Source organism: Pyrus communis, chromosome 13 (assembly GCF_041283825.1).
Source record: "Pyrus communis isolate YQ-2024b chromosome 13, ASM4128382v1, whole genome shotgun sequence".
NCBI classification, from domain to species: domain Eukaryota; kingdom Viridiplantae; phylum Streptophyta; class Magnoliopsida; order Rosales; family Rosaceae; genus Pyrus; species Pyrus communis.
The window spans coordinates 6,891,453-6,903,496 of record NC_142577.1 but is presented as its reverse complement, the minus strand read 5'-3'; the positions used below and the strand labels follow the sequence as shown (position 1 = coordinate 6,903,496).

At 38.3% G+C, this 12,044-nt stretch overlaps 1 protein-coding gene, 1 long non-coding RNA gene and 1 pseudogene across 2 annotated transcripts in view; 1 reads left to right on the top strand and 2 right to left on the bottom strand.

Moving 5' to 3' along the window:
• The window catches only part of LOC148691677 (uncharacterized), an 80,559-nt gene extending 80,014 nt beyond the window's left edge, over nt 1-545 (bottom strand). Inside the window, exon 1 of the mRNA XM_088683385.1 lies at nt 266-545. Coding sequence (XP_088539511.1) covers nt 266-545 — 280 coding nt within the window. The remainder of the gene's footprint in view (nt 1-265) is intronic.
• Nucleotides 546-2,986: 2,441 nt separating this feature from the next.
• LOC148691676 (uncharacterized) lies at nt 2,987-4,828 on the top strand. The gene is made up of 2 exons (XR_015955151.1): nt 2,987-3,047; nt 4,779-4,828. It is a non-coding gene; the product is annotated as an uncharacterized LOC148691676 (long non-coding RNA).
• A 5,876-nt stretch (nt 4,829-10,704) lies between these two features.
• Nucleotides 10,705-11,433, bottom strand: LOC148691675 (secreted RxLR effector protein 161 pseudogene; annotated as a pseudogene).
• Nucleotides 11,434-12,044: the final 611 nt, after the last annotated feature.

Genomic DNA, 12,044 nt, shown 5'->3' with positions numbered 1-12,044 from the left:
GCTACTATTCCACTTGATTTACAAGTATCAATATCATTAAACTAATGTATCCTACATCATCAGCAGTCAGCACACTTCTTCCATCATAGGAATGGGTATGTAAGTGTGTTTCTTCTTGAATCTAACCAAACCAGTTTGCCTATTGAACCTAGACCATGGGATCTCCAATCAACTAGGTTAGGTTTCCGTTTAGCAGTTTCATTTTACTCTATTGGCTTTAAACCCATTCCCCTCGATGTATGCTTAACTTGCTCTCTAGACAAACCTTTAGTAAGCGGATCCGCAATATTATCTTTTGACTTAACATAGTCAATAGAAATTACACCACTAGAGAGCCATTGCTTTATCGTATTATGCCGTCGTCTAATTTGTCTAGACTTCCCATTGTATACACTATTTTTAGCTCGATATTGTGCAGCTAAACTATCACAGTGTATACATATTGCCGTTACAGGTTTAGGCCATATGGGAACATCCTCCAAAAAATCTCTTAGCCACTCAGCTTCTCCTCCAGCCATATCGAGAGCTATAAATTCCGATTCCATAGTTGATCGGGCTATGCATGTTTGTTTAGAAGATTTCCAAGATATTGCTACACCTCCCAAAGTAAATACATATCCACTTGTGGATTTTGTATCATTAATATCCGATATCCAATTCGCATCAGTAAATCCTTCAAGCACAGGAGGATATCTTGTATAATGCAATCCATAATTCATTGTATGCTTTAAGTATCTCAATACTCGAATTAAAGCTTCCCAATGATCATGCCCAGGATTACATGTATATCTACTCAGTTTACTCACTGAGTATGCTATATCAGGCCTTGTACAGTTCATAATGTACATAAGACTTCCAATAACTTGTGAGTATTCATGTTGAGATATAGCATCACCTCTAGTTTTCGTAAGTTTGCTATTGGCATCAAAAGGAGTAATTGCATCTTTACTTTCCAAATGACCATATTTTCTAAGTGTAGCTTCTATATAATGGGACTGTGTAAGAATATATCCTTCTTGGTTTCTTTTTATTTTTACACCAAGAATCACATCAGCTAATCCAAGATCTTTCATATCGAAACTTGATTTCAATATCTTCTTGGTCCAATTTATTATCTCTTTGTTAGTTCCCATTATAAGCATATCATCTACATATAAACACAACATAACGCAAGCATTATTTTGAGTTTTTGTGTAGACACACTTATCACACTCGTTTATCTTAAAACCATGTGTTATCATAATATGGTCAAATTTTTCATGCCATTGCTTTGGAGCTTGTTTAAGCCCATATAGTGATTTCACAAGTTTACAAACTTTGTGTTCTTGACCTTTAACCACAAACCCCTCAGGTTGTTCCATATATATTTCCTCATCTAAGTCTCCATTTAAGAATGCAGTCTTTACATCCATTTGATGTATTTCCATGTTATGGAGTGCAGCTATAGCAATCAACAGTCTTATTGACGTAATTCTCGTTACAGGTGAGTATGTATCAAAGAAATCCAAACCATGTTTTTGACGGTATCCTTTAGCTACCAAACGAGCCTTTTATTTGTCAATTGTACCATCAGGTTTTAATTTCTTCTTAAATATCCATTTGTACCCAATTGGCTTATTGCCAGGGGGCAAATCGACTAATTCCCATGTATGATTTTGCATAATGGAATCTATCTCACTGTTAACTGCATCCTTCCAAAATGGAGCTTCAGGAGTGGACATGGCCTCCTTGAATGATTGAGGTTCTGTCTCGGTTAATAAGGTCACAAAATCAGGCCCAAAGTCCTTTCGAATTTTTGTCCTTTTACTCCTTCTAGGTTCAAGTTCTTCTTCTTCTTGAACTCTAGACAAGGATGAACTATCATCATGTTCTCTATGTTCGTCATTAACCTCAGATACATCATCATGTAATCTTTTTTTCAATAAATTAGACTTGCCTATTTTGTATGGAAATATATCCTCAAAAAATATTGCATTTATAGATTCTATAATAGTATTGACATGTATATCACTGACTTCGGAATGAAAAACTAAGAATCTATAAGCTGAACTATTAGATGCAAAACCAATAAAAACACAATCTATAGTTTTAGGCCCTAATTTTGTTCTCTTTGGCAATGGGACTTGTACTTTTGCCAGGCAACCCCACACTTTAAGCAATTTAAACGTTGGGGTTCTTCCTTTCCATAATTCGTATGGTGACTCCTTTCTCGTTTTAGGTGGAATTCGATTCAAAATTTTATTTGCAGTAAGTAAAGCTTCACCCCACAAATTGTGTGGAAGCCCAGAGCTATTCAACATAGAATTGATCATGTCTTTAAAGGTCCTATTTTTCCGTTCGGCAACACCGTTTTGTTGTGGTGTATAAGGGGCTGTTGTTTGATGAATTATGCCATGTGTGGCACAAAATTCAGCAAAGGCATGAGACTCATATTCTCCTCCCCTATCGGACCTTAAGATTTTAATCTTCTTGTTAAGTTGATTCTCAACTTTTGCCTTGTATGTCTTAAACATATCCAAGGTCTCATCTTTACTATGAAGTAAATATACATAACAATACTTACTGAAATCATCTATAAATGTTACATAATAGTTCTTTCCACCACGAGTTGGATATGATCTAAAATCACACAAGTCACTATGAATTAAATCTAATAAATCATTGGACTTTTCATGAACGGATTTAAAGCTTTGACTTGCAAATTTCAATTTTGTACAAGTCTCACATTTAACATTATCTAGATAATCAATTTTGGCCAGCAAACCTAAGTTATGCATTCTAAAAAGTGAACGAAAATTTACATGTCCTAACCTAGAGTGCCATAAATTAGAAGAATCAACAATATAAGCAGAAGCATTATTTATTTCATTCATAGCATTAGCAAGTACATTTAGTTTGAATAATCCATCAGCAAGGTAACCCTTCCCTACAAACATTCCCCCTTTAGTTAGTACAAACTTATTAGACTAAAAAACTAGTTTGAATCCTTTATTACTAAGGATAGGACCAGAAACAAGATTCTTCCTTATATCGGGGACATGCAGCACGTCAAGGAGGGTTAATTCCTTTCCAGAAGTGAATTTCAGAACACATTTCCCTATTCCAGCCACAACAGATGCAGATGCATTTCCCATAAACAGCTGCTCGTTTCCTTCGATTTTCTGGTACGAAGAGAACATATTTCTGTCACCACACACATGGCGAGTTGCACCGGTATCTATCCACCAATCAGCGTGATCAGGTACAAGGTTGATTTCAGAAATCATTGCAGCCAAGGCATCCACATTGTTTTCAATCAGGTTCGCGCGGTTGTTGTTGCCTTGATTTCCAGGACCTTGATCCCTTCGATGGCGACATTCTTGAGCCTTATGGCCTTGCTTTCCACAAACCCAGCAACTTCCCTTGATTTTCTTGAAGTCTTTGCCTTTTGCACTAGGGACAAAGTGTTTTTCCTTCTTCATAGTTTTCTGGAACTTCGGCCTTTGCTTTGATGAACTTCCTTCAACAACATTCGCCTTTGCTTCCATACTCGAAACCAGGCCCTTCTCATTCTTTCTGTTATCTTCCTCTATTCTCAGCCTGACAATGAGATCCTCAAGCGTCATCTCCTTACGTTTGTGCTTGAGATAATTCTTGAACTCTTTCCAAGAAGGTGGCAGTTTTTCTAGAAAGGACGTCACTTGGAAAGACTCATTGATTAGCATCCCTTCAACATGAATGTCATGGATGATTTTCTGGAGATCTTCAGTTTGAGAAACAACGGACTTGGAATCCACCATTTTGTAGTCCAAAAATTTGCCCACGACAAATTTCTTCGAACCAGCATCCTCGGTTTTATATTTTTTCTCAAGTGATTCCCAAAGTTCCTTGGCTGTTTTGCATACTACATAGACATCATACAATGAATCATCTAATGCATTGAGAATATAGTTTCTGCAGAGGAAATCATTATGATTCCAGGCATCTATAGCCGTTAAAGTTTTTGCAACGAAAATATTTTCTCCATCTGCAGTAGGTACAGTCTCGCGCAGAACATTAGCCAAATTCAAGGTTGTCAAATAGAACAGCATCTTCTGCTGCCATCTTTTGAAGTCTCCGCCCTTAAATTTCTCAGGCTTCTCAGAATGAGGTTTAGTTCCCGATTGTTCCATACTGTTCGAAGATTGTTGGAAAACAATTCAGAAATAAACAAAAATAACAGAAATAAACAGAACTTGAAATTCTAATATTTTATTTGCCAAATATACTTGATATGCAAAATGAAATTATACAATAAATACATAAACTAATATAGAATATCAATGATACTAACTTGATCACAGAAGGTAGAGGCTAGCGTAAAAGCTATGTCCTTCGAACAGTATTTTCGTCCCACTCTTGTGCTTGTGGTTCTACAACGTCTGCTCGACCAGGATACAACTACCAAATTCTACAACCCGCACTGGATTATAGAACTCTAGCGAATTGCTTTGTGTGTTTACTCTCTGGAGATTTTGTACAGAAGATAAGGAGGAAGAAAAGATGATTCTCACTTGGATACTGTGATTGCAAATATATAGGCTGTTTAACACCCTTTCAAATACCTGTTCAGTGTATTTGAAAGCACACAACTCTTTCTAATAGCTGTATCTTTTAATCAAAAAGTACAACTCTTTCTAATAGTTGTGTCCTTTAATCAAAACATTTTTTAATTAATAAATTAATTAAAAAACTTAATCCGAAAATTAAAACTAATGAATCTGATTAATTTTAAATTCCAAGGCCCCAAGTGCCCCAAGGCCCAAGGCCCTTGTCTTGATTAATTAATATTAATTGTATTTAGGCTATATTATATTCAAGCCTAATCCACACAACCATAAGGCCCAAGCCTTCAATCCATTTCCAAATAGTCCAAGTTCTAATTACTAAGAAAAGGGAATAAGCCTATATAAAGGCTTGTGAAAAAATACTATTGACCAATGTGGGACAAGAGGGTCTCAAACTCCAACACTAATTCCCTTAATATCGGCCAAGGTCCATCCTATGGCTGTTTTGTGCTCTTTCAACACGCGAACCAATTTCTCCTCCTCCATTGCCGTGAGTGATGAAGAAACAATGACGGGCAATGTTTCTTTGTCTCCCAAATAGACATACTTCAAGTGACTTGGCAATGGTTTAAGTTCAAGAACGGGTGCCTGAATCACTGAAGGTAATAACTTGTTAGTAGAAACGGGAATTGAAATTGGGTTTGGGGGCTTACCTTGATATTGTGGCGATGAGTCAAGTGAAGCCACCATTTCGGCAATGCCATCATCATGCAAGGCCATATTTGGTTCTCTACCCATTCCTTCGGCAATTGTGGTTTCAAGTGGGTCTTTGTCCAATGAATCAAGAAAATCCTGCGCCAATGACTCAAGTATATCAATAGAGAAACAAGAATGATCGTCATTAGGATATTTAATAGTTTCAGAAAGATTGAAATCAATAACTTCCCCATCAAATTCCATCGTTAAAGTTCCTTTGAACACGTCGATCTTGGTGCGGGCTGTTTTCATGAAAGGTCTCCCAAGTAGGATCGGCAATGGTGTAGAATGGGGTGAATCCTCCATGTCAAGCACGTAAAAATCTGTCGGAAAGATCAAATTGTTAACCTGCACCAACACATCTTCCAAAACTCCTTTTGGATAGGCATTAGAACGATCGGCCAATTGAATAATCACACCATCTTTTTTAAGTTCTCCCAAGTTCATAGATGCATAAATTGAGTAAGGCATGACATTAATTGAAGCTCCTAAATCTAGCATAGCATGTTCAAATTTAGTATTTCCAATAACACAAGGAATTGTAAAACTACCCGGATCTTTGCATTTAGGTGGTAGTTTTCTTTGTAACACTGCCGAAACATTCTCACTTACCTGGACCACCTCTTTGTTTGAAATCCTCTTACTTAGGAACTTGCTTAATTGCATCAAGGAGCGGAATATTGACTTGAACTTTCCTAAAGGTTTCCAAAATGTCCTTCTCATTCTCTTCTTTCTTTGATTGCCTAAATCTGCTAGGGAATGGCACATTTAGTGGAATAGAACTTGACAAAGTCAAATTTGGACTTACCTTAGGGGTGTTGGACGGTTTTGGGGTGGTAGATGGCTGCGGCAAGGTTGGTTCCTCCCTTGCCGTGGCCTTTGTGCCTTGTTGATTCTCTTCTTCCAGCAACATGTCCTCTTCTTGACTTGTTTTGGACAGTTTTGGGGTGGTTCCAACTTCCTTACCACTTCTCAACGTGATTGCCTTGGCAGATTCGAACCCTCCTTTTGGATTGACAATGGTTGAGCTAGGGAGCTTGCCTTGGTCTCGGAATTGTCCTACAAACTCCGCAATCTGCCCAGTTTGTTTCTCTAAGTGGTCCACCCTTTTCTCTTGGTTCAGCATCGCTTTCTCTTGGTTTTGCAGTGCTTTGTTTTGATTTTCTTGCCCCTGAGACAAATTGGTAAGTAACTTAAGAAGTGTAGCATTATCTAAAGACGTACCTTGATTGTTTTGGGCAGATTGGGGTGGGGTTGGATCATTGCCGTAGGTTTTGGTGTAGAACCCCGGGGGTTGTTGTCTAAAGCCTCCTTGTTGTTGAAGTTGTTGAGGCTCCCTCCACTTGAAGTTTGGATGGTCTCTTCACCCCGGATTGTATGTGTTGGAATATGGATCATTCCTTGGCTGATTTTGGCTTGGAAATCCAATGGCATTTGCACTTTCCCATCCCCCATTCTCAATCAATTGAGGGCACTTGTCCGAAGGATGTCCTTGGATAGAACATACGCCACATACACTTGGTCCTTGTTGAAGGAAGATTTGTGAAAAACTAGTTCATTTGAGCAACATCAACAACATGCAATTAACAATTAAAAGGCGGAATCATGTTTATATGCACTCAAAAACAAAACTTAACCCATGAACTTCAAAGCCTAGTAGATAGGTGAACCAAGACTCAACTCAAAACAAAGTGAGTTGAGAAATCAATACCTTTGTAGATTCCTCTTTGCATAAACAAAGGCTAATCACCCAAAGAGAGGGCCTTCATTCCTTGCATCTTAGATCCATGGATTTGGATGGATGAAAAGGTTTCTCCAAGTTCCCAAAATTGAGAACCTCTAAGTCTCCACACCAAGGTAAGATTGGAGAAGAAATGAGTGACCTTAAGGAAGTAAGATTGCTAGATGTTTTCCTCAAGGGTGGCCGGCCATTTCTAGAGAGAAAGGAGAGTTTGTGTTTCTCCAATCTCCCCAAAAACAACCCTAAATGAATTTTGGCTATAAAGTCACACTTATACCTTAATTCATTTGAGTGGCAAACTTGTAAATAAGTCCAAAACCCACTCTTTCTCTAAATGGCCGGCCTTAGGGTATTCATTGGGCTATTTGGGCCTTTGTGAATCATTATTCATTAAGTTGTCACACAACTTAAGTCAATGGACTTGACGTTCGAAGCCCATTGGGCCTTAAGGTCCAAAACTATCCCGAGGTCTTTTAACGAACTTATTCGTTTGATTAATAATCATATTAATTAATCCTTGCCATAAATAATTAAACCATTTAATTATTCTTACTCATCTCCGTTGAATCTTCAATCTCTACCTTACACGGTGTACGATCCATTAGGTTCCTTTTAGCGAGGCAGTGGGCGATTCAAACTCTTTCAAATCGATTGTGAATTGAAACTTACTTTCAATTCTCCCGTTAGTGATAATACACTTTTAGGGCTTCCACAAACCATGGTTGACGCCTAGCAGCATGTCATGGTTACCCAAGCTAATCAGAAGAGGTGGAGAACCTATTCAGTTTTAGGATTACAAATGCAATACGGTCTTTCTCTAATACAATACTCTTGACCACATTGTTTGGTTTGATAGTTTATTCATGTCTACAATCCAATGTGAGTCTTGTGCTTATATGATTACCTTGAATGTGATTTGGAACACATTCCTAAATCTCATTCATACTTTGGCCAAAGATTCTTAATCATATCATAGAGTATTCTCCCTCAAACAGTTTGAAGGTTAGAGATCCCTTGTTGCGCATTCACTTGCCTCCATGGCTAAGTGGCTTAACCCCAACGATGCCGTGGACACCCTCCTGATGGAGTGACTTTGACATAATCAAAGATTAAGGACCTAACCACAAGACAACTGTGATGCCTCAGGTCAAAAGACTAATTTGCATTATCCCAACCATGAGTTCTCATGTGACATGAATATGAGAACTCTTCGTTGATCGTGTTCAGTGAACTCATTCTCTATTGAGCACCTACGTACTTGTCTTGATGTCACACACACCAATGACTCGAGACTAGTCACTTTCCCTGAGAGAAGACATAGCACGTACTGATCTTAACGGACTGTCAATGCCCAATTGACAATCCTATGATCAGGAACGTTTAGGATGTGTCAACGAAAGAATGGTCTCATGAATTTAACTTCTTTAGATCGCATTCTTCTAATCACATATTCCTTGGACTTATCGTTTAAGCATATAACATTTATATGAGACGGCTCAAACAATAATCTTTGCCCTTTACATTTAAACTACATTAGTTTGAAATGTCCGTAAAGTATCATCATATGATTGGTTTTAGGGCACATTTCCAACAATCTCCCACTTGCACTAGAGCCAATCAGCTTGTTCATCAGTGATGATACCTCTTCTGTAATTCATTTCATAAATGGCTGAGTAGTAGGCCTAAACAATGGATATCTATATGTTATCCATAGAAGGAACCTTGAGAATAACGACGTCACCATTATACATGATTCTCAATCATGTGGTTCAGTCTCTCATTTGAGTTCGGACCTTGATGATGAAGGAAAAATTTTGTCCTAGCTAAGAACATGTAAGAACATTTGAATACATATGCAAACTAATAACACTTTAAAGTAGGCATGCATTCAAAAACAATTCATAAAACCCATGACTTTCAAAGCCTAGTATATGGTGAACCATAAGACTCTTTAACAATATTAAAGAGAACAAGAATTTAGAGATTCTTTACCCTTGAAGCTCATCCTTGATTGCACAAGGGATTCACCCAAGTGGAGGGCCTTCAAGTCACCTCCTTGCTCCTTGGATCTTCCTTGTGATTTCCTCCCTTTTAGTGCTCCTTTTCTTCTTTGAGGATTTGAGGATTTGTTCTCCAAAACACCAAAGGTTTGGTGTCTCTAAGTCTCCACACCAAAGATGTAGTGTGAAGATGAAATGGATGACTTAGGGAAGAAAAGATTGCTAGATGTTCCTCCCCTAAGTGGCCGGCCTCTATGTAGAAAAATGAGAGAAAATGTTTCACCCAAATTCTATTAGAAAACCCTAATGAGAAACAAAGCTATAAAGATGACTTTATACTTCATCTCTTGGGTTAGTGGCAAACTTGCAATTAAGCAAAAGTTCCCACTACCCTTGATATGGCCGGCCTCCATTTGTTATTGGGCTTAATTGCCCATTTTGTTTTAGTTGTCATACAACTTAAACATAATGGGCCTTGTGGACCAAAACGTTTTTTGTGCCCCGAAGCCCAAAACTAACTTAAACGCCCAATACGAACGTTTCGTATAATTAATTAACTATTTAATTAATCTTGACCATTCTTCAATTAAACCATTTAATTGCTTATCCATTTCATATAATTTCTTCACTTATATCCTTACTCGGTGTACGATCCATTAGGTTCCAATTAGCGAGGTAGTGGGCGATGTTACTCTTAACGATCGATTGTGAACTGAAACCACATTTCAATTCTCCCTTAAAATTAGTGTTTGCTAATCTTTAGGGCTTCCACAAACCATGGGTGACGCCTAGCAGCATGTCATGGTTACCCAAGCTAAGTAGAAGTGGTTGGAGAACCTATCCAGTTACAACTACAATGCAATACGGTCCTTCTCTAATACAATACTCTTAATCACATTGTTTAAGTGATAGTTTGTTTCATGTCTACTATCCAATGTGATACTTCTCTATATGATTCAATTGAATAAGATTTGGAACAAGCTTCCTTAGTCATATTCATATGCTTTGGCCAAAGACTCTCGAATCATATCTTAGAGTATTCTCCTTCCACCATGGAAGGTTAGAGATCCCTTGTTGTGCATTCATATGCCTACATGACTAGATAGCTTGACCCCAACAATGCCATGGACACTCCAATGGAATGCCGTTGACATAATCAAAGATCAAGGACCTAACCATTAGACATCAATGATGCCTCAGGTCAAAGGACTACTTTGCATATTGCAACTATTGAGTTCTCACATGACATGTATGTTCGAACTCTCGTTTGATCGTTGTTCAGTGTACTCGATTACTCTTTCGAGCACCTATGTGTTTGCCTTAGTGTCCAACACCAAATGACTTGAGACTAGTTCATACTCACGCTTGAGTCGACATAACACATACTAACCTTAGCGGATTGTCAATGCCCAATTGGCAATCCTATGGCTAGGAACGTTTTAGGAATGAACATAAGAGAAAGGTCTCGTTAATTTAACTAACTTAAATCACTTGTCTCTTAGATCAAATACATTCCTTGGATTCCCTTATTGCTTAAACACAAGATACTATAAATAGTGATTAACAATAAGCTTTGCCCTCTATTAAACATATAAAAGTTTAACACAATAAGTATTCCAAAAAGCTATTACATCAAATGAGTGGCTTTGTGGGCATACTTCCAACAATCTCCCACTTGCACTCAAAGCCATCTTCCCATGTATCTAATACCCATCTTTTCTATATGACGGTCAAGCTGGATTTGAGACATTGGCTTTGTCAGTGGATCTGCTACGTTATCGGCTGAAGCAACTTTGAGGATGTTGATTTTCCCCTCGGCAGCATATCTTCTAATGATATTAAAGCGCCTGTCAAAGTGCTTGTTCTTTTGATGTGCCCTGGGTTCCTTGGCTTGAGCTATCGCCCCACTATTATCACAGTACAAAGTTACTGGTGATGTAATGGTTGGAACCACTCCAAGTTCAGTAATGAACTTTTTCATCCAGAACGCTTCTTTGCCGGCTTCAGCTGCAGCGACATATTCAGCCTCTATCGTGGAATTAGCAATTACACTTTGTTTCTTGCTTTTCCAGCTGACAGCCCCACCATTCAGAGTAAATACATATCCGGAGTTGGAACTTCTATCATCGACGTCAGATTGGAAATCTGCGTCTGTATAGCCTTCCACTCGCAACTCTGTCCCTCCTCCATAAACGAGGAACATGTCCTTAGTTCTTCTTAAGTACTTAAGGACCGTCTTGACAGCTGCCCAGTGTTCTGATCCTGGGTTAGATTGATATCGACTAGTAATGCTCACAGCATATGCGATATCAGGCCTTGTGCATATCATGGCATACATAAGACTTCCTATGGCGGAAGCATAAGGAATCATATTCATATGCCGTATCTCTTCAGGAGTCTTAGGTCCCATGGACTTAGAAAGATGAATTCCATGTCTTACAGGAAGAATACCTGTCTTAGATTGTTCCATCTGGAACCTACTTAGCACCTTATCAATGTACATAGATTGGGATAATCCAATTAATTTTCTGGATCTATCATGATAGAGCTTTATCCCAAGTACATAAGATGCATCTCCTAAATCTTTCATGTGGAAGGTTTTGGACAACCACACTTTTACAGAAGAAAGTACTGCAGTGTCATTCCCGAATAGTAATATGTCATCTACATATAACACTAGGAATGCAACTGCTTCCCCAACGACCTTTTGATAAACACAATTGTCATCTTCGTTTTGAGTAAAACCAAACGATTTGATTTCAGTATCAAAACGAATGTTTCCGCTCCTGGAGGCTTGCTTAAGTCCATAAATGGACCTCTGAAGTTTGCATACCTTAATCTTTTCAGACTTGGACACGAAACCTTCGGGTTGAGCCATATAAAGCTCTTCCTCTAGGTAGCCATTCAAAAAGGCTGTCTTCACGTCCATTTGCCAGATTTCATAATCATGGTACGCAGCTATAGCAAGCAAAATCCGAATGGACTTAATCATGGCTACAGGAGAGAAAGTTTCTTCATAGT